This window comes from Hyaena hyaena, unplaced genomic scaffold, assembly GCF_003009895.1.
Source record: "Hyaena hyaena isolate Hyena2069 unplaced genomic scaffold, ASM300989v1 scaffold_936, whole genome shotgun sequence".
Taxonomy (NCBI): domain Eukaryota; kingdom Metazoa; phylum Chordata; class Mammalia; order Carnivora; family Hyaenidae; genus Hyaena; species Hyaena hyaena.
Genome location: NW_024081568.1, coordinates 57393 through 80716, shown reverse-complemented (window position 1 = coordinate 80716; position 23324 = coordinate 57393). Strand labels below are relative to the sequence as shown.

At 38.1% G+C, this 23324-nt stretch overlaps 1 protein-coding gene across 1 annotated transcript; it reads left to right on the top strand.

Moving 5' to 3' along the window:
- Positions 1-14836: 14836 nt before the first annotated feature.
- Positions 14837-15754, top strand: LOC120222996 (olfactory receptor 8S1-like). The gene has a single exon (XM_039221050.1). The coding sequence runs from the start codon at positions 14837-14839 to the stop codon at positions 15752-15754; it is 918 nt and encodes a 305-aa protein (XP_039076981.1).
- The last annotated feature ends 7570 nt before the right edge of the window (positions 15755-23324 follow it).

Below are 23324 nucleotides of genomic sequence, written 5' to 3'. Positions count from 1 at the left end.
TCATTTATCCCTTGATGCTTTTGTATTATTGTTATGTTATAACCCCCCAAATACATTTTTTTGCTTTAAATAGTAAATTATTGTTAAAGGAGATTTAAAAAGAATAAACGGTCTTTTATAATTGCTCATGTAAATACCCTTTCTGGTATCTTAATTTCTTTATGTAGATCCAGATTTCCGTATGATATCATTTCCTTCTCCCCAAAGGACTTTTCTTTAAATTTCTTGCAGTGTAGATCTCCTGGTAGTGATATTTTTTAACTTGTGTATGTCTCAAAAAGTACTATTTCTGAAGATTTATTAAGTGTAAATATTTAAATTATTCTACCTTCCTTTATAGCTTTGTTTGGACATTTGTTCATTTGTCTAGTTTAACAAGTATTTCAAAAGGATTTGGATGATTTGGATGTCTATAACATAATCAGGAGAGGCTGTATGACCTCCCTCCCCCATTAACTCCTTGGGCAGGAAAGAGCTAATTAACTCCACAGGCCTGGGTTTTTCATTCCCTACATATTCCAAAGAAAGCCCTGTTTTAGGACTCCTCCTTGGCTGGCTTCTGGGAGATGTTCTCCAAACCCTTGGAATATTCTGCCTGACGAGAATATTTTTGTAGACTGAGGCTTTGAGCTATGATGGACTAGTTTTACCAAATAAGTTTATATTTATGGTGAATAGCCTGCTTTTGATCTGGAGAGGACTTGAGTCTTAGTAGCTGAGGCTGGTTTTATAGGCACTGCATGAGACTGACCTTCAATAAAAACCCTGGGCCTCATAGCTCTGGTGAGCTTTCCTGGTTGGCAACTCTTCACGTGTGTTCTCACGTATCATTCCTGGGAGAATTAAGTGTGTCCCCATGCAGCTCCGCTGGGAGCAGACAACTGGAGTCTTATGCTTGGTTTCTCCTGGATTTTGCCACATGTGCTTTTTCCCTTTGCTGATTTTGATTTGTATCCTAACCCTGTAATAAACTGTAACCATAATTAGGACCACTTCTGAGTCCTGTGAGTCTTTCTGGTGAATCATCAAGCCTGAGGGTACTTTTCAGACTTCCAACATAACCCCCCAAATGTCAGCAGTTTACAACTGGAAAGTTTTTTTCCCCTCACATTACTTGTCCTTTCTGGGGGGCTTATGGTAAGGGCCCTACAGTGTATCATCCTCACTCAGGTAATCAAGCTGAGGAAGTTTCTTCTTCATGCTTTAGCAATTTCTGATTTAGCAAACCAGAAACATGATGACTTGTGCCTGCTTTAAAAAACATTTTCCTTAAATATGTAAATTCCACTTATTTATTTATTTTTTTCTTATTTTAGAGAGATCATAAACAGGAGAGAGGGGCAGAGGGAGAGACAGAGAATCTTAAGCAGGCTTCACCCTGAGCATGGAGCCCAGGATGGGGCTGGATCCCACGACCCTGGGATCGTGGCCTGAGCAGAAATCAAGAGTCGTATGCCCAACTAACTGAGCCACCTAGGCACCCCCACTCATACTTCATTGGTTCAGACAAGACATAGGCATTCTTAGCTTTGTGGTGTTTCAGAAATTCCCTCCTATCATGTGGTTAGATAGAAAACTGGAGTATTGGTGAATAGCATTGCTAATTTCTTCAGCATTTGCAAGCTAAGGAAACTGGGAAAGTGCAATTTCATAATATTCCAGCAAGTATAGAAATCAGAGAAGAAAGTGGTAGTTAAGATTTGTTAAGAATAAGATTTTGGTGCACAGACTATGTAGTTCCTGAGGAGGAGGAGAGCTGGAAGCCAGCTTACAAGGAAAGTGGGCTTTAAGAAAGGAATTGATGGGTGGAAAGTTACGTCAGTATACTTGGACATGTTGTTGAAAAACACAGCAACGGAAATAAGAGAAAGATTCGATAAGTTCTGCTAAACTGCTTAAAATCTATGTTTGAAAACTGAAGTAAAAGATTTACATGTTTTGTTAAAGACTAAAAGTATATGAGTCGGTTCATCCATGCCAAAAAGTCTCAATCATCTTTCCAAAATAGGAAAAGAGGTATCACCAGGATAGGGGTTTCATTACCAAACAAAACCAAACAAAACAGAAAAACCCAATGAGATATCCTTATGGAATGGGTATCAGGGATAAAACAATAATGAAGAGAGATCAGGAGGTTGATGTTAACATTATTTATTTTGTAAATGTTTATTAAGCATCTGCTGTGTCTTGACAAGTAGGATAGAAACTGGGAGTAAAATAGCTAGAGATGGTACAAGTCTTTGAGTAGTTCTTTTGTAGTTAAGCAGTAGTGTTTGTTTGAGCTATGCAGTAAATATAAATGTTAATCAGGGAGGAGGTTAATAGAGTGGTCGCTGTTACAGTAACAAAGCAATAGAAAGGATATGTGGACAATTATGGAAAGGAGGAGTCTATTCTGTTCAGAAATCCCAATAACAAAATGCCATGTATGTTTAATTACCTGAGTTATGTGTTTTAAATGTTTATAGTTCAGGGTTTTAACTGGTGTAATCTGTCTACTGTAGCAGTCAACAAATATTTTCTAAATCCAGCTAGCTTCTGAACAATCCCAGCTAGTGAGGCTGAAGACAATTTATGCTTGCAATTGGCTCTAGCAGGTCAGGCTAGAGCTCACTAGGAATGCCTCAAGGGTATCCCTTCTCTTTTTTGTATTTCTAATGCTTTTTGCTGAGAAGAAGCTGAAGACAAAGTGGGCATCTGGCCAATTTCTTCAGGGGTCTCTAAATGAGGGAGGCTAAAGTTCAGCAATTGTTCCTGAGTTTGGACACTGGGGAGAGCTCCTTCCACAAATTTTCTTTAACTAAGCTTCCTATGATCTGTCAGAGGAGGCAGAAGCTGCTGGAGCCTGAAGAGACAAGAGTAGTTCGCAGTAACAAGACCCCGAGATACCTGGCAGAATCTCACTTCCCATTCATCTCTCTCTATGGCTAATAATGCTCCATGGGAGCACAGTTGCTTCTCCCCAGGACAATATTCTAATGTTACCGTGGATGCAGAGAGTGCCAGACAGAAGAGCCAGAGCCAGAGAAGGCGGCTGACTGGAGAGGTTCAGAGGCTTCTGGGCATTGAGGCAGACTTAGGCAACCCACTAGAGAGAAGGTCAGAAGAGCCAAGGGCCTTTCTGAATAATTATCAATGGCTGAGGCTCTGGAGGCCCAATTTCCTTTACTTGAGTCATTCTCAAAGTGTACTCAGACTAGATGCATCAGTACTAGCCTACCAAGTTTAACAAATCAAGTTCTTAGGCTCCACCTTGAACCTACTGAAGGAGAAACTCTTCAGGAGTAGGGAGTGGGCAGCAATCAAAGTTTTAACACATGATTCAGATGCACACTAAAATTTAGTTACCACTGGTGTAGTTGGTTTTGGTTTTTTTTTGTTTTTGTTTGTTTGTTTTGGTAGGATTACCAAGCACACGGTGGGATGAGGTGAGCTATCTATCAGCTATTGGGTTCAGGCAAAAACTGCACCTTTTGCATTTATTTTGTGCTGATCTTATGGCTTATTCCTTTGAGTTCTAGGATGAGACCCAGATGGTCATCTCTCACAGGCTGGTCAGATTCCATTTAATTCCATACTCTTTGGAATGTCCACTATTTGCCGAGGTCATGTTAGAGATCACATGAAACAGAAAGTTATCATTAACCTTAAAGGTGTGATTTAAGAACTATAAGCAAAATATTAGAAACCACCAAAAAGGGAAGGATTTTATCAGTAGGCTCAAATCTGAATATTCAGGATAACATTAAAGATCCCTTGCAGGCTGGTCCTCATAATTATGGTAATGTAATCTTCCTTGGTGCTAAGATGCACATTTTTCGTATTTTAGTGTTTCTGAAATACAAGTGCATCTTACAATTCATTTAACATGATTTATTCTGCTTGACAAAAAAATAGCAATTAATAGTTGGTTTCAGCAAGTGACAACTTAGAGAGGAATATATTAATAATATCACAGCACGAATGGGCTAGACAATGTGCTAAATGTTATGTGAACATCTCATTTAATTCTCACAACCAATCTTTGGTAGGGCATGATTGTCACATCCTTTTTCTAGGCAAGGAAACAGGAGAAAGAGAAGTAGCCTGCTTAGGGTCTCAAGGCAGATGAAGAGCAGAGCTGGGATTTGAGTTCAACTGTGTTTAATTCCAAAGTTCATCCTCTTAATCCCAAATGTCACATGTCCACATCTGTCTCCCTTTACTAAAGTGTTTCTTTTTCCAGGAAGATTTTTTTTCTTTTCTTCCTCAAACAGTGATCTAGACAAGGCAAAGTCAAATAGGTATCTTTGCTGTGAATATTTTCCTGACCATCTGATAAAGAATGATTTTTCTTCCTCCTCAGAACTCCTTTGGCAATCTTGTCACACTGTTGTAATATAAGTTACTGTGTTCCATTGTAGCTGTTAATACAGCTTTCTTTCACACAATATCAATGTCTTAAAGGAAGAAACACTGTTTTACTCATCCTTGTATTCCCAGAGCTCAGTACAGTGCCTAGACAACACGCCTTACTAGCTGAACTGCATGAACAAATGTGTTCCTTCTACTTGACTTGAGATATAGAGAACGTTTACAGACTTTAAAAATATCATTTATTAGGGGAAGGGGGGTGATGGGCATGGAGGAGGGCACTTGTTGGGATGAGCACTGGGTGTTATATGGAATCCAACTTGACAATAAACTATGAAAGAAAAAAAAAAGTTAAAAAATAATATTCATGAAAATACAAAAAATATCATTTATTGAGTACAAACTGCTGACATAGTATTAGCTAAGAGCTTTACATGCTTTATAAATGTCTTGAGAAGAAATAAGATAAAGTAAAACATAAAATAGCCTGTGGCTCATGGTAGAGACTCAATCGTTATTATTTTTATTATTAACATTTTTAACTGCAAAACTCACTAAACTGAGTTGCAAAAACTGACTAAAGTAGTTACTATGATTATCCCTCTAGATAAGGAAAGTAATAGAGGGTTAAGTAACTTATTCATGGACAAATATACAATAAATGTCATTTTTTGAGCCCAGGTCTTTATATATTTATGAAGAAAGACCCAGGTTGTTTATATGTGTATATAATATAATTTTATATGATACAGAAAAGAGCAACACCTGTAATGTAGGCTTGATTTAAGTGTCTGTTAGTTTTTCTGTACAATCACGCTCTGCTGCATACCATTCTGGAACTACTGAAGTCCAGCTTTTCTTATTACTCAAGTCTTTTTTAACCTCTTTGCCCCCATACCTGGGAGACCTGAAAGAAAACCTGGATAACTTTTCTCTGGTTTTGTCTCTTTTCAGAATTGATATTCTTCTCATGTCTTTCTGGGATCTTTATAGCAACTCTCTTTCTACTCCAAGCCATGGCTTCTGTGACATTGGCTGTCAAAACTCTGATTTGAAAAAACAAAACACCTTCCAGTAATCATAACGTGTCTTTCTGGAATTGTGTCACGAGGAGGCAGTGGTATCTTAGTCATTTGATCTGAACCAGCTGGGTTATTTACTCTCATGCCTCTACAATTTATAACTTTGAGCTCTGCGTATCTCATTTACAAAAAAATGTAAATCTGTTGCAGTGGTTACCCTGACACTATTTTTAAAATATGATATTTGGAATTAATGTTAAAAATGAATTATTTAAATGTTAAAAAAGGTAGTCAATGGGGTGTGTGGGTGGCTGAGTCTGTTAAGTGTTTGACTCTTGATTTCAGCTCAGGTCATGATCTCAGGGTTCTTGAGAACAAGCCCCCAGACTGGCTTTGCGTTGAGCATGGAGCCTGCTTGTGATTTTCTTTCTTCCTCTCTCTCTGTCCCTCTCCTGCTTGCACTCTCTCTTTCTCAAAATAAAAACATTTAAGAAAAGAAGTCAAAATATAATTTTGTATTTTTCTCTTAACTCTTAGGTTATTCTAATTACCTTTAATTTTAGGTTGTATTAAAAGAAGAGAAAAAGAGGTAAGAAAAGAAAAAGTACATGGGCTTTATTCTCAGCTATCAGACTTGCTCAGCCAAACTCCACATTTCTTAGACCTTCCTAATTTGCTTACAGTTTGTGATCATCTCTATCTTGTTTCTATCTCAGGTAAAAATGGCTATGCCACTTGTTGGATCTGATTAATTTAATTAGAGGAGTTATCTTAATTTTATTTCCTGTAACTTAGAGCCCCTGCTGTATTTCTCAACAATAACCGGAGTTGTGTGACCTCATAATGTCATTATGCTCCAGGGTTACAGGAGCAGCCTCTAATGCCAATTTATGTAAATCAAAATAAGGCATTTCTCTTTTCAGTTCAGTGGAAGAATGAAATGTCACCTTCCTTTTTTTCTTTTCCCCCTCCAAGAACAGAGCAAATGAGCTACAAGAGATGTTTGTGTGTGTGTGTGTGTGTGTGTGTGTGTGTGTGTATGTGTCTGTGTGTGTCTGTGTAGACGCACAGATAGAGAGAGAGATGGGATTGAAAGGTATATGATATTTCACTTGCATGTTTCGTATATAATGGTGTATGTGTTTGAGACAGGCAAGATGAAAAGTAGATTTTAGATTTAAATAAACTTTAGTCCTTGCTCTTTAACTACCTTTCAATTTATAGTTACAATGTTTGGGAAAATTACTTAATTTATTGAAACTTGACTATAAATAAATTTAGAAGGAATTGTTTTTTCTCCAATCCTCTAATTTAAAGTGGTTGGATTTATACCACAAATGCAAGAATTTTCTAATTCAAGCTTTAAAAATAGTTTATTTAAATCCACTATTGAAATTTTAAATGAAAAAAAACCCCCACATTATCTCAGTGGATGCAAAAAGACATAAAATTCATTGATTATTCATTTATAAAGGTCTTTGCAAACTGGGCATTTTTTTTTGACAGGGAGTGATAGTATGTGCTTAGTGGGGGAAGAGGCAGAGGAAGAGAGAGAGAATCTCAATCTATATGGGGCTCAGTCTCACAACCATGAGATCATGACCTGAGCCAAAATCAAGAGTTGGACCCTCAACCACCTGAGTTATCCAGGCACCCCAGATCATATGGTACTTCTATTTTTAATTTTTTGAGGAACCTCCATACTGTTTTCCACAGTAGCTATACCAATTTACATTCCCACCAACAGTGCAAAAGTGTTCTTTTTTCTCCACATCCTGGCCAACACGTGTTATTTCTTGTGTTTTTGATTTTAGCCATTCTGACAGGCCTAAGGTGGTATCTCACTGTGGTTTTGATTTGCATTTCCCTGATAGTGATATTGAGCATCTTTTCACGTGTCTGTTGGCCATCTGTATATCTTTTTGGAAAAATGTCTATTTAGGTTCTCTGCCCATTTTTCATTTGATTGGGGGTTTTTTTGGTGTTGAGTTATATAATTTCTGTATATATTTTGGGTATTAACCCGTTATCATATATATCATTTTCAGATATCTTCTCCAATTCAGTAGGTTGTCTTTTTGTTTGTTGATAGTTTCATTTGCTATGCAAAGAAAAAAAAGAAAGCTTTTTTATTTTGATGGAGTCCCCATAGTTTATTTTTGCTTTTATTTCTCTTGTCTTAGGAGACATTATCTAGTGAAACATTACTATAGCCAATGTCAGAGAAGTTACTGCCTGGCATTCATCTAGGACTTTAATGGTTTCAGGTCTTACATTTAGGTGTTTAATCCATTTTGAATTTATTTCTGTGTATGGGGTAAGAAAGGGGCCCAGTTTCATTTCTTTATATGTTGCTGTCTAGTTTTCCCAGTACCATTTATTGAAAGAGACTATCTTTTTCCCATTGTATATTCTTGCCTCCTTTGTCATAGGTTAATTGACCGTATAAATATGGGTTTATTTCTGGGATCTTTGTTTGAAGAGCATATTTTTTAAGCCTTTTTTTTTTAATGTTTTATTTATTTCTAGGAGAGAGAGAGAGACAGCGTGAGCAGGGGAGGGTCAGAGAGAAAGGGAGTGACAGACTCTGAAACAGGCTCCAGGCTCTGGGCTGGCAGTCAGCACAGAGCCCAACGTGGGGCTCGAACCCACGAACTGCGAGATCATGACCTAAGCGAAAGTCGGACGCTTAACCGACTAAGCCACCCAGGCGCCCCTGAAGAGCATATTTTTAATATATGCTTTGAAGATACTTTAAAACTAGGAAAGCAGTAAAGAATTTTGGAGCCATCATCCCAAAGAAAAGAAAATCTAGAGAAGCAAGCTCAGCATTTGGGAGTCTGTTTTTCTCATAAGTGCATCTTGAAGAGGTCCCTGAGAATGTGAAAAGTTGTTTTGACAGTTTCCTAAAGTTAGTGGGAAAAATGGGATTCAGGGATCACCAACGGGGTGGGTTGGAGCCTTAAAGAGCAATACCTTGAATAAAAGTGGATTGAAAGTAGCCCAACTTCATAAGGACTGAAGCCCAGCTTTATCCGCCCCTGGAATTACATGAGAATGATTCAGGACTGTGAATGCCTATGGCTGTCTGACAGAAGCTAGTGAAAATTTTCTCTGGAGGAAGAGAATACAAGCCAGAGCCTTAAATTATTTCTATAATTTTCATCGTAACATCCTGTTCTCAATAGAGAAAAAAACAGTATGAGGAGATTAAAAACTGGAGACAGTAGAAACAGATCCAGACACATAACTTTATTTATTTATTTATTTGTAGTTAACAAATGTTAATTTTTTAAAAATAGTTTATTGTCAAGTTGGTTTCCGTATAACACCCAGTGCTCATCCCCACAAGTGCCCCCCTCCATGCCCATCATCCCCCTGCCCCTCCTACCCACCCCATCAGCCCTCAGTTTGTTCTCAGCATTCAAGAATCTCTCACGATTTGCTTCCCTCCCTCTCCCCAACTATTTTTCCCCTTATTCTCCCTTACGGTCCTCCATTAAGTTCCTCCTAATCCTCGTATACATGCAAACATATGGTATCTATCCTTCTCTGCCTGAATTATTTCGCTCAGCATGACACCCTCAAGGTCCATCCATGTTGCTACACATGGCCAGATTTCATTCTTTCTCATTGCTATGTAGTATTCCATTGTATAGTAAACCACACCTTCTTGATCCATTTGTCAGTTGATGGACACTTAGGCTCTTTCCATGTTTTGACTATTGGTGAGAGTGCTACTATGAACATTGGGGTACATTTGCCCCTCTGCATGAGCACTCCTGTATCCCTTAGGTAAATTCCTAGCATCAGACACATAACTTTAGAAAGAATAAACAAAAATATTTATGGAGATTAAAGACAAGATTGAGAATTTTGGCATAATATTTCTGGAAACAATAAAAAAATCTAAGTGAAAGTTCTGGAAAATTCAATGGCTGAAACTAAAGATTTTGTTTTTAAAACACTTTTTTTACACTCTCAACTATAGCTAAAACATGGAAAGAGCCTAAGTGTCCATCAACAGACGAATGGATCAAGAAGACTTGGTTTATCTGTGCCATGGAATACTACATGGCAGTGAGAAAGAATGAAATCTGGCCATGTGTAGCAACATGGATGGACCTTGAGGGTGTTATGCTGAGCGAAATAAGTCAGGCAGAGAAGGACAAATATCATATGTTTGCACGTATAGGAGGATTAGGAGGAACTTAACTGAGGAACAAGGGGGAGAAGAAGGGGGGAAATGGTGGGGGAAAGGGAGAGAGGCAAACCATGAGAGACTCTTGAATGCTGACAAAAACTGAGGACTGATGGATGCGGGGGGGAGGGGGGATGGGCATGGAGGAGGGCACTTGTGGGGATGAGCACTGGGTGTTATGTGGAAACTAATTTGACTAAACTATTTGTAAAAAAAAAAAACTTTTTTTAATGTTTTATTTATTTCTGAGAGAGAGAGACAGCGTGAGCAAGAGAGGGTCAGAGAGAGAGGGTGATACAGAATCTGAAACAGGCTCCAGGTTCTGAGCTAGTTGTCAGCACAGAGCCTGACACAGGGCTCGAACCCATGAACCATGAGATCATGACCTGAGCTGAAGTTGGACACCCAACCAACTGAGCCACCCAGGTGCCCCAAAGATTTTGTTTTTTATTTCTTTCTTTTATAGTTTATTGTCAAGTTGGTTTCCATATAACACCCAGTGCTCATCCAAACAAGTGCCCTCCTTCATGCCCGTGAAACTAAGATTTTAATGGGTAAGTCTGAAGGATATTAGTGTTGAGGAGTATACTAATGACTTATAAGTTAGGTAAGAAGAAAATATATTCAGTAAGACACAAAAAGAATAAAGAAAAAAATGAGAGTATAAAATACTAATGCATGGAATGGGAAGGATAACATAAATGTACATGGAATTATAAAGAAGGGAGAGAGAATGAGGTAATATATATGAAAAGAGGGCAACATGTAAGATAATGGATGAAAATGTTCCAAACTAAAAAAGTATATCAACTATAAATGCTGGAAGCCCTATAAGTAAATCCCAAGTATGTTAAATGAAAAGAAAAAAATGCTGATTGGAAGAGTCACATACACCCGTATGTTTATAGCAGTACTGTCAACAATAGCCAAACCATGGAAAAAGCCCAAATGTCCATCGACTGATGAATGGATAAAGAAGATGTGGTACACACACACAGACACACACACAGACACACACACATTGGACTATTGCTTGGCAATAAAAAAAAGAAATCTTTCCATTTGCAACAATGTGATGGAACTAGAAGGTATCATGCTAAGGGAAGTAAGTCAGTCAAAGAGAAATATCGTATTTCACTCGTGGAATTTAAGAAACAAACCAGATGAACATAGGTTAAGGGAAGGAAAAATAAGATAAAAACAGAGAGGGAGGCAAACCATAAGAGACTCTTAAATACAGAGAATAAACTGAGGGTTGCCAGAGGGGAGTTGGGTTGGGGGGATGGACTAAATGGGTGATGGGCATTAAGGAGGGCGCTTGTTGGGATGAGCACTGGGTGTTCTATGGAAGTGATGACTCACTGGGTTCTACTGAAACCAATAGTACATAGTATGTTAACTAATTGAATTTAAATAAATAAATTATTTAAAAAAGCAAGTCACACTTTGTCACATCATAATAAAGTTACTAAAAATCAAAAGAGAAAATATTAAAAGCTGAGAGAGAGAGAGTCAAATATTTAGGTAAATTTAAATTACCATTGACCATATAGTAGTAGTAGTAGTAGTGGTAGTAGTAGTAGTAACAATAATGATGTCATATATAATAATTACATTTGAATAAATGTAATAATGAAATATATGACATTAGAAAAATGACCTAAAGGGAACCTGTGAATCACTTCAATAAGAATTCCCAGAGGGATCTTTTAGTAACCATTTTTGGCTCATGAATCCAAAGTTAAGTTTCAAGCTGAGCTTTCCAGCAATCAGGATGGACCCACAATATCCCCTAGGCTCTCAGGTCATACTTTGCCATCTCATTGGCCACCTTAACCCACAATCCCTTCTGAATGGCTAGACTTGAGCCTCTTCTGTCAGGAGGGTGCTCTTAGCAATATATTACCAGTCATATAGAGAGAGAATGTGCAGAAATGACTGTGTAATTATGCTAGGGGAAATATGAAAGAAATTGCTTTATTACTTGTTAGGAATTTTAAGTTTTCAAGTTTTCCTTTGTCATTTTATGGAATCATAAAATGTTGTTGAAATAAGCATAAGCATAAAAATGTTGAAATTTAAAAGAGTTTTCTGAAGCCTTTATTTGCAGAGGGTTTTGAGGACTCGGCTTACATGTTTCTCTTTATGCACAGAAAGTTTTTAAATAGAAAAAGCAATGCCAGTTCACATGATTGGACAGGTGTGGTACATTTTCTCTCTTGTGAATTTCTCCTGAGCTCAGTGGCATGCCTACCAACTCAGAAAAACAGGATATATTCTGCACCAGAAAAACCTAGACCCATGGTAAGATTTTTCATCTTTTCTCTGATGAATTTGTCTGATTCTGTACTCCCTCTGTAGGATCCTTTCTGGCTCAATTACAGCTACTTCTTGTTATTCCCTCATCAGGCACTTCCTTTCTTTCAGCTCTCATCTCTCTGTTCCCCTGGACTGGATGTCGTGGCCTCTCCATCTCTCTGTGACATGGCATTCATTTCTGGGACCTGGAATGTTTGGTCTGCTCCTTAAAATCACCTCTCTTCCTCCTTTTGGGAAAATTAAACACTTGCATTGGGTGTGAAGAAGAGAGTCTAATAATTCTTTGGCATTCAGGATTCTTAAGTCCTCACAACTTTTCAAGGTAATTATTTTTAGCTTTCATTTTACATATGGGACCACTGGGACAAGATCTTTTTTTATATCCAGCATTATTCCTTGTTCCTGGTGCTGAAATGCCACATTTTACTGGAAACCTGGAAGTTCAGGGAGGCTGATACCTAAGATCTGTCTGTAAGAGGTGAGAAGGGATAGGACATCAGTGATAGACTTTGGGTACTTTGTGCCTCAAAAATAACTCTCCAAGCACTCCAGATGAATAGGGTCCAGAAACTAATTACACTTTTAATTATGGGTATTCTCTGTAGCTATATACCCCAAGATATATGGAGGTTCAGACCAGGGCATGAGACACTACAATGGGGCAAACCTTTCCAGTTGGCAAAATTTTTCAGTGCCCTTCATACATTTGGTTTCATGCAAGCCTCGAGTGTCCAAATCCCTTACTGGTTCCTATTCAGATCTGTGCCCTTTGAGTAGTAAAGCCCTAGACTATTCTTCCCCTGAGTTTCATTCATTCACTTACTCATTCAGTCATTCATGTATCTGTTTTTATCCATTGGGCCAGTTATAATGCTAGGTACTTTTGTATGTCTCATCGTTAAAGAAGCTCCTCTTAGGCAGCTTTTCTCTGGAAATTATCTAGTCAGCTAACTCCACCTGATTGTGATAATAACTGAAAACTTATAGTGGTAATGTTCTCAGAGCTGTTTCCATTTTAGATTTGGACTCACAGTCTGAATAAACGAAGTATTGAGAATAATGAAATTGCAGCACCAGGTGAAAATATAAGTGATTTTATTTATTTATGATCCTGCAAATAATTCTTAATACAACACACCTATATCTTTAAGAAAGTATAACCCCTAATACGGTACAATTTCCAGGTTTATCTTTCATGAAAATGTCCTTTTGTCTTTATTTCTAATAGAGAAAATTTCCCCAAAGTTTAAGGAGTTTCTAGTGCTAGTAAGTAGAGCTCCATTTGGAGATGAGGGGCCTTTCTTTTTGGTGCCTTCCAAAATTATAATGGGTGGTTCTCTATCTGCATTTCGTGACTTGATTTCTTGCTTTTCCAGCATCTTCTGCCAATGATGCTATATTCTTAGGATGAATCAGGTTGCTGTAGCTAGAGCTACAGTGGTGAGCAAAAGAAAAAAAATAATATGGAAAATGCAGTCGTTACATGACTGGAAGTATTTAGGTTTTTAGAAATAATATATACAACTTAGCCTTTTATTCCCTCTTTTAGAAATCAAGGGAGAGATCTGTATCCAACAGGAGCTTTCAAACTCCACCTTAACACCAAATTCTCACACTGACATTCAAACTTGTCTTCTGGATCACTGGATTTGAAAAAAAGGTTTTTATTTAATTCTGTGCTCGTTATTATCAACTAGGTGAGAAGTACAGGTGATATGGACTCAATTCCTAAGAATAGCTTTAATTCTAGGTGTTGTTTGGATAAATAATGGGAAAGAAATCACAAGTCCTTTGAGGAATAATACAATATGCCAGTCTTGGAGTATGAATGCAAGAGACAGAGCAGGACATGAGGGGTCAGGATGACTATCAGGATGGTATAGTCAGTGGTTTTGAGGGGTCATTCTGAATCTGTGGTTATAATCTGGGTTGTCAGTCCAGAGTAGGAAATAAAGAAGGCTAAGCTTTGGAAAGTTAGTAGGGAGTCTGTGCATTAGGGCACAGACAAGAGCTGAATTTGAATAGATGATGCAGACTGGGGATAGAGATTATGTCCAGAGTATGTTTCCATATTCATCAACAGTTCCCTTGATCAGTTGTATTGTATCTGGGATATCTCTATGCTGCCTTCTTTCTAATTCATTCACTTTCTCCTCCCTCTGCAAATCTAGCCTCTTCAGTTTCCATTAATGACCCCATTTAAATATTTATTGAGGGGCGCCTGGGTGGCTCAGTCGGGTAAGTGTCTGACTTCAGCTCAGGTCATGACCTCACAGTTCATGAGTTTAAGCCCTGCATCAGGCTCTGTGCTGAATATTTGCTCAGAGCCTGGAGACTGCTTCGGATTCTGTCTCCTTCTCCCTATGCCTCTCCTCCACTCATGCTCTGTCTCACTCTGTCTCTCAAAAATAAATAAATGTAAAAAAATTTAAATTTTTATTGAAAAAATAAGCCATTAGATGGGAACTACTTCCTTCCTAACAACAAATCTATGCATGTTTGGTGGATAAAGTAAACCCATTCCCACCTAATGCTCTGCTTCTGCTCTGCAACCTGGCTATTCTCAAAGACTGTTTCTGCAATTTTCTGTTATTCCTCCTGCATTTTCTCCATCTCCACTGGATTATTATCAAGAGTTTACAAAGTATCCTCCAGTAGCTTTAATAATAAAACAACAACAAAAAATAAATCCTAAGGCATTAAAAGAAAGAACAATAAAAGTGGACAGGGAGTTGATCTAGGATTGGAATCATGTAGAAAAGATTATTTCAGATTTTAGGAAATCTAGAGACTTAGGGAAGTTTATCATTTCAGAGCATTAATTTTTGAGTAGGCATGAAACTTTGTGAATAGAGAAGAGCGTTAAAACACTTGAATATTTGTTAGAAGAAGAGGCTTTACCTGATTTATTTCTTACATTTTAAAGAAAATATTGAAGGCAATGAGAAACCACAGTGTTGTTTCTGAGTTCATCCTCCTCGGGCTGTCTGCTGACCCCCAGATCCAGGCTCTGCTCTTTGTACTGTTCCTTGTTATTTACCTCCTGACCCTGATGGGGAACCTGATGCTGCTGCTGGTGATTAGAGCTGATTCTTACCTCCACACCCCCATGTACTTCTTCCTGGGACAGTTGTCCTTCTTGGATCTCTGCCACTCGTCTGTCACTGTGCCCAAGCTGTTGGAGAACCTCCTGTCTGAGAAGAAAACCATCTCTGTAGAGGGCTGCCTGGTTCAGGTCTTCTTTGTGTTTGCCACTGGGGGCACTGAATCCTGCCTACTCACTGTCATGGCCTATGACCGCTATATTGCCATCAGCTCTCCTCTGCTCTATGGCCAGATAATGAACAGACAGCTGTGTATGGGGCTGGTGTGGGGCTCATGGAGCTTGGCTTTTTTGGATGCTCTTATCAATATCCTTGTAGCTCTCAATTTAGACTTCTGTGGGGGTCAAAACATACACCACTTCAGCTGTGAACTGCCTTCTCTCTACCCTTTGTCTTGCTCTGATGTGTCTGCAAGTTTTACTGCCCTGCTCTGCTCCAGCCTCCTGCATTTCTTTGGAAATTTCCTCATGATATTTTTCTCCTATGTTCGCATTTTGTTCACCATCCTGAACATCAGCTCCACTTCAGGCAGAAGCAAGGCCTTCTCCACCTGCTCCTCTCACCTCACTGCAGTGATCTTCTTTTATGGCTCAGGATTACTCCGCTATCTCATGCCAAATTCAGGATCCACTCAAGAGTTAATCTTCTCCTTGCAGTATAGTGTGGTCACTCCCATGCTGAATCCTCTCATCTACAGCCTAAAGAACAAAGAGGTGAAGGCAGCTGTGAGAAGAATTTTGAGAAAACGTATCTAGTGTTCCAATTGACTACAAAATGAGAATGATGAGGGGAGAAATGAATAGAACCATAATGAGTAGTGCCTGAATATTAAGAATTTTCTGATATCATGATCTTCAAGATACCTTACATTGTTTCTTTAAAATGCTTAAGAAAATGTAGAGTTATTTTCTTGGAATGATAGTTATTCTGTCTTAGTCAGAGGAAAATGGATGGATAAATCTCTTGTCTTACAGTTTTTCTTACAAAATATTTAATTACAGTGTGGTAGACTTTGTTATTGCCTGCTTACAGTATCTTTACTATCCTTCCTGTAACTAAACTCTCTGTGTTCAGTATAGTTCTAGAGAGACTGTTAATCATGGTTTCCCCAAATCCTCTTCCCTCCCCCACTCATTATTCACTCATTCTTCCTGGCACTGTGGCTGGTATAGGAATGAGCACATGGTCAGTGCCAGACCATCCATTCCCTTAGAAATTTTAATCTTGGGGATGGATTCAGAGAGACAGAGGTCAGCCTTTCTCTTTGCAGCACTCTGATAGCCTATCCCAGCACCTCTGCTGATAAGATCACTATTGTTATCCTAGATTCTGTACTTTCAAGGAATATTGATAAATGAATTATATTAAAAGCATGTGATTAGATATTTGCATCATGTCAGATACTGTGCTAAGCATTTTACATACATTATCTCACTTAAATATTCCAACAAATGCTTTAGGTAAATACTTTAGTTATCTTTGTTTCAGAGAAGAGAACATGGACTCAGAGAGGTAAGTGGTAGGGTGGAATTTGGAACCAAATAGACTTATCCCAAAGCCTGTTTCCTTTACTACCTTGACACACTGACTTTCCCTTTGGTGCTGTGAGCTACCCCAGACCCAGTTCATGAATTTCCCTTTTAATGCTTTATATTGTTATTTTGTTTTACTTCACTTAAGTAAGTCAGAGTTAAATTCTGTCGTTTGCAAAGAAAAGGTGTATATATGTATACACACACGCACACACCACAATTAACTTGCATGTATGGACATCCAAGGACAATTGGGATATTTAAAATTGTTTATCAGACCTAAGCATGTCCAATAGGGACCACATTGTAGTCTTTACAGCTGTGAGAGGGAAATACTGCTGGACAAGAAGCTCTGCCACTCAGCCCTAATAATGCTACAGAAATGGCAGAATGTGAGAGTCCGTGGCAGAGCAAATGCTGCACAGTGCCTATGATAAACTCTAAAAGGAAACCAACAGAATTTCAGCAAAAGTCCCTTAGATCATGGAATACAATTGGAGAATTACTGAGAAGGAAATTTGGGAGATTAAAGCTATCCTGGTCAAAAATTAATTACTCTTTTTTTCTTTTTTTTTTCTTAAGTAGTTTATTGTCAAGTTGGTTTCCATATAACACCCAGTGCTCATCCCAGCGAGTGCCCTTCCCCATGCCCATCACCCACCTTCCTCTCTCCCCCACCCCCATCAGCCCTCAGTTTGTTCTTGGCATTCAAGTGTCTCTCATGGGTTACCTCCCTCCGTCTCCCCCACTATTTTTCCCTTCTTCTCCCCCATGGTCCTCTGTCAAGTTCCTCCTAATCCACCTATACGTGCAAACGTATGGTATCTGTCCTTCTCTGCCTGACTTATTTCGCTCAGCATGACACCCTCAAGGTCCATCCATGTTGCTACACATGGCCAGATTTCATTCTTTCTCATTGCCTTGTAGTATTCCATTGTATAGATAAACCACACCTTCTTGATCCATTTGTCAGTTGATGGACACTTAGGCTGTTTCCATGTCTTGGCTATTGAGAGTGCTGCTCTGAACATTGGGGTCCATGTGCCTCTATGCATCAGCACTCCTGTTGCTTGGATAAATTCCTAGCAGTGCTATTGCTGGGTCATAGGGGAGTTCTACTGTTAATTTTTTGAGGAATCTCCACACTGTTTTCCAGAGGGACTGCACCAGTTTACATTCCCAATAACAGTGTAGGAGGGTGCCTGTTTCTCCACATCCTCACCAGCATTTATAGTTTCCTTATTTTTTCATTTTTTATTATTTCTTTCTGAAATTACCTTTTAATTTTTACTTACTTACTTACCCTTCACTTTGTACTGCCCAGTAGCAGAAAATATAAACTTAAGGAAATCAAGGGCATTTTCTGCCAATCTTCACTACTTTTTCAAGAATATAAAATAATTTCAGAAATGTATGTTGCACAATAAATATATTTTGATTGCATAAATTATGAGCAAAGAAACTGAGAATATATGTAGGATAAATTCTCACCAGAGGAACTCCACTTCCAAAGCAGTTTGAAATAATTATGAGTAGAATAGTCTACCATGTGAATGCCAATCTTTTCCTTCCTGGTGAGCCTAGTTCTGGTCCATGTATTTGCAAACAGTGTGGCCATGGCTGGGCATGGTGGTTATGCAAAGGTTGGAGATTTTCATTCACAAAGGCTATCTGCAGTTACCACTGGTGCAACTTATTTTTTTTCTTTAATTTAGAGAATTTTTTAAATTTTAGAGTGAGGGAGGGGAAAGAGGGAGAGAGAATCCTAAACAGGCTCCATGCTCAGTATGGAATCCATTGTAGGGCTTGATCCCTCAACCCTGGGATCATGACCTGATCTGAAATCAGGAGTCAAATGGTCAACCAGCTGAGCCACCCAGGCATTCTAAACTTATTCTGATAAAGGTCACAGACAAATTTTGTTAGATATAGTACCAGATATTTTCCATTATTTGTTTCTATTATGAATTAAAAATTCAATTACATTTACTACTTGGTTATTTCTAGTACATAGGATTGTTGTGATATTTTGTAAACTAATTTTCTGTCTGTGAACTTTGTTGAACTATCTTCCTATTTCTAATGGCTTATTTATAAATGCCATTGGATTTTAAAATTACATTTTAATTATTTCATCTTAAAAGCAAATAATTTTGTTCCTTTTTCTATTTCTAATTTTTATGTATCCCATTTTTAATTTTTATGTTATTACTTTTAAATTAAAAAATTTTGTGTATATTGACACACAATGTTACATTAGTTTCAGATGTACAACACAGAGGTGATTCACCTTCTCTGTGTTATGCTGTTCTCACTACAGTATAGCTGCCATCTGTCACCATACAATGCTATTACAGTATCATTGACATATTCCCTATGCTGTGCCTTTTATTCCCATGACTCTTTCCTTCCTTAACTGGAATCTCATATCTTCCTCTCCCTTTCACCCATTTTGCCTTTCCCCTGACCCCACTCCCCTCTGGCAACTATTAGTTTCTTCTCTGTATTCATAGGTCTGATTCTGCTTTTATATTTGTTTCTTTGTTTTTTTGAGATTATGAGCATATGAGTGAATCTAGTATTTGTTTTTTATGAGATTTGAGATTATGAGCATATGAGTGAATCTAGTATTTGCTTTTCTCAGTCTGGCTGATGTCATTTACTCTCTGGTCCATCCATGTTGTCCCACATGGCATGATCTCATCTTTTTATGGCTGCATAGTATTCGTGTGCGCACGCACGCATATGCACGCATGTGCGTGCACAAATGCTACCCCCCCATCTTTATCTGTTTGTCTGTTGATGGACACTTAGGTTGCATCCATATCTTGACTATTATAAGTAATGCTGCAATAAACATTGGGGGTACATATATCTTTTTGAATTAGTGTTTTCATTTTCTTTGGATAGATACCCTGTAGTGGAATTATTGGGTCATATGGTATTCCTGTTTTTTAAAAATGTTTGTTTATTTTTGAGAGAGAGGGAGCATGAGCAGGGGAGGAGCAGAGAGAGAAAGGGGCAGAGATAGAAAGGGACAGAGGATCCAAAGTGGGCTCTGTAATAACAGCAGCAAGCCCTATGTGGGTTCAAACCCACGAACCATGAGATCGTGACTTGAACCAAAGTCCAATGCTCACCTGACTGAGCCATCCAGCCATGCCTATTTTTAATTTTTTTGAAGAAACTCCATCCTGTTTTCCACAGTAGCTGTACAAGTTTATATTTCCACCAACAGAGCAAGAAGGTTCCTTTTCCCCCACATCCTTGCCAACACTTGTTATTTCTTATGTTTTTGATTTTGCCATTCTGACAGGTTTAAGATGGTATCTCATTGTGGTTTTGATTTGCACTTACCAGATGATTAATGATGTTGAGCATCTTTTCATGTGTCTGTTGGCCATCTTAATGTCTTCTTTGGAAAAATGTCTGTTCAGGTACTTTGCCCATTTTTAATTGGATTGTTTATTTTGTTTGTTGTTTTTGGTGCTGAGTTGTATATGTATTTCATTTTTAGAGTTAATCCAGGGGCCAGAACCTCTGGTACAAACATCTTCTTATTGAAATCAGTGAAAAAGCTTATGTTTCAACTTTAAGGATGATGTTTGTTCTGTTTTTGATCAATGTATCTTACATTATAGGATATAAAATTCACTTATAAATAAATTTACTTATAAGAATTCTCTCCTAACTACATTTTACTAAGACTTGGTATAAAATTTTGTCAACTGCTTTTTCTGTTTCCATTGAAGACCAAGACTCTTCCTCTTTTGTTTACTAATGTATAGTATCTGTCACATTGTTGGGAGCCATTCTGAACTCAGTAGTTGAGAATATTTCTTGTGAGATTAAGGCAGATTTGCAAGGACTCCTCCGGTCAGATGATGACCTATATCTACCCCCACTGAATTGTTTCTGCTTGAGCACTGACCCCTGAAGCACCTTGTTGATTGGTATCCAGAGTGACTTGTCCCCTTATTCTGGCCCTGGTATGATGTTGCACCTTGTGAAGGAACTTATTGTAGGAACTTCTTTTGTGATTATGGGAGCAGACACGGTGTCTTCGGCAGGTCCTGTTCTCCTCGATACTTCCCTTGAGCTATGAACGTGCTAATGACTCTTGCTCATAAAAGATTGACCTTTACATGTACACTTCTGTTTCTACCATTGTGTTAGTCCAAGAGGTTCATACAGCTCAACACGTAAATCAACTAACCAAAAATGTTTCTCATGCCCTAGCTATTCAAGAAATCGTAGACAAAAAACTAGACACAAAAGTAAATGCACTTGAAGAGGCTATTCTATGTATTGGAGATGCTCTAAACTCATTAAAGGTATGGTTGGCTTTCCAGTACTATAAGGAATATAACTGGACAATGAGGTCTGGCCCGGAGACAAAGAGCCTAATTTAGAGATAAGGAACAGATAAGGGCAGAACATAAGTTACTACATATACCTTTGCTAACTGGTGATGTATAGCAGTCCCTTCCCTAAGGCCTACATTCCACAAATACCTTCCCTTACACTGGCAGCTGTGATGAGGATGGATAAGAGTAGTTAAAACATAAACCCAAATACAAAAGCTGACACATTTAGGGCGCCCATGGTGTTTACGCTTTCAGCATCAAATCAAAAAGTTATTAACCAGCTCAGATACATTCTTCCTCTTGTGAGCCAGACAGAATGACTCCTAGCCTATGTATCTACAACTTAATCTATGACTTAATCTTAGCATTATTGACTTAAAACAAATGTATATGTTATCCTGTTTTTCACTAAGAATGACATGTTATTTTCTTAGTTGTAAGATTTACTACTCAACCTCACTATGATTGGGGTAGTTCTGCAAGAATACTTCTGTAAAACCTGTTTCTGTACACTTTTCCAAAGCATCTTATCACAAAGAATTATCCATTGTAAAAATTCCATTTTCTGATGTCATGTTATCATTTGACCTATAAATAAAGACACCAAAAACCGACAGGACAGAGATGCCTGTCTGGTGATCAGAAAGGATCTTGGGGCTTTCTCACTCTCTCGCTGACACTGTCCATCCTTAGGGACCTCTGGACCAGCTGGAGCTGGACTCTGGCATCACATAATAGGCATGCAATAAATACATGTTGGATCAAAAATAAGTTTATTGAAATAGTCATATAGTTTTATTTTTTTGTTTTTATTTAAATTCTAGTTAGTTAATATACAGTGTAATATTATTTTCAGGTGTACAATTTAGTGATTCAACACTTAACATACAACACCTGGTCCTTATCACAACAAGTGCACTCCTTAATCCTTATCACCCATTTCGCCCATCTCTGAACCCCCTACCCTCACCCCTCTGGTAGCCATCAGTTTGTTTCTCTGTGGTTGAGAGTCTGTTTCTTGGTTTGCCTTTCTCTCTTTTTTTCCCCTTTGCTCATTTGTTTTGTTTCTTAAATTCCACATATGCATAAAATCATATGGTATTTGTTTTTATTTGGCTTAACTTATTTTGCTTAGCATTATACTCTCTAGATCCCTCCATGATGTTGCAAATGGAAAGATTTCGTTCTTTTTTATGGTTGAATAATATTCCATTATCTACACACACACACACACACACACACACACACACACACACACCACATCTTCTTTATCCATTCATCTGTTGATAGACCCTTGGGCTGCTTGCATAGTTTGGCTGTTACATATAATGCTTCAATAAACATAGGGGTGCATGTATCCCTTGATTTAGTGTTTTTGTATTTTTTGGGTAAATACCTAGTAGTGTTACCACTGGATCACAGGTGATGTCTACTCTCTATCACTAATATTCAACATAGTACTGGAATTCCTAGCCACAGCATTCAGACAAAAAAAAAAAAAAAAAAGGCAATAAAAGGCATCCAAGTTGGTAAAGAAGAAGCAAAACTTTACTATTTGCAGACGACATGATACTCTACATAGAAAGCCCAAAACACTCCACCAAGAAATTGCTAGCACTAATACAGAAATTCAGTAAAGTTGCAGGATACAAAATCAGTGTACAGAAATCTGTTGTATTTCTATATATCCATAATGAAGCAGCAGAAAGAGAAATCAAGGAATAAATCCCATTTATAATTGCACCAAAACCCGTAAGATATTAGGAATAAACCTAATCAAAGAAGTAAAAGACCTATACTCTGAAAACATTGATGAGAGAAATTGAAGATGATACAGAGAAATGTAAAAACATTCATGTTCATGAATTGGAAGAACATATATTGTTAAAATGTCTATATTACCCAAAGCAATCTACACATTTAATGCAATCCCTATCAAAATACCACAATTTTTCATAGAGCTAGAACAAAGAATCCTAAAATTTATATGGTTTTATTATTTTTGTTAATGCTAAATTGTATCAGTAGGTGTTCTGGTATTGAAGAATTGTTGCATTCCTAATCACACCATTTATGTGGAGTAGTAAAGTCTAAATTAACTTTTGCCAATATTTAACTTAGGAATTTCCAATTTATGTTTATAAATCAAATCGTATAATTTTTTTCTTACATTCACCTGGTCTTGTCTTTTCATCAGCTTTCCTGAGAGTATGTTTCACAAATCACAAAGATCACCTATTGAAAGCATACAGTTCAGGTCATGGTAGTGGGGCATGGGCCAAGTCCTGCACCTCATCCTGGGAACCCGGGGGCACCCTCAGGGAGGGGTTGCTGCCAGAGGAGCTCCAGCACTACTGCTAACCTGGAAATGCGCAAGCCTGTGTGGTGAGGATCAGGGTTCTGTGGAGAAGCTGCAGCAGTGGGAG

Excerpts from the sequence above, each read along its gene's own strand:
- LOC120222996 (XM_039221050.1), top strand. The coding sequence starts at position 14,837 with ATGAGAAACCACAGTGTTGTTTCTGAGTTCATCCTCCTCGGGCTGTCT.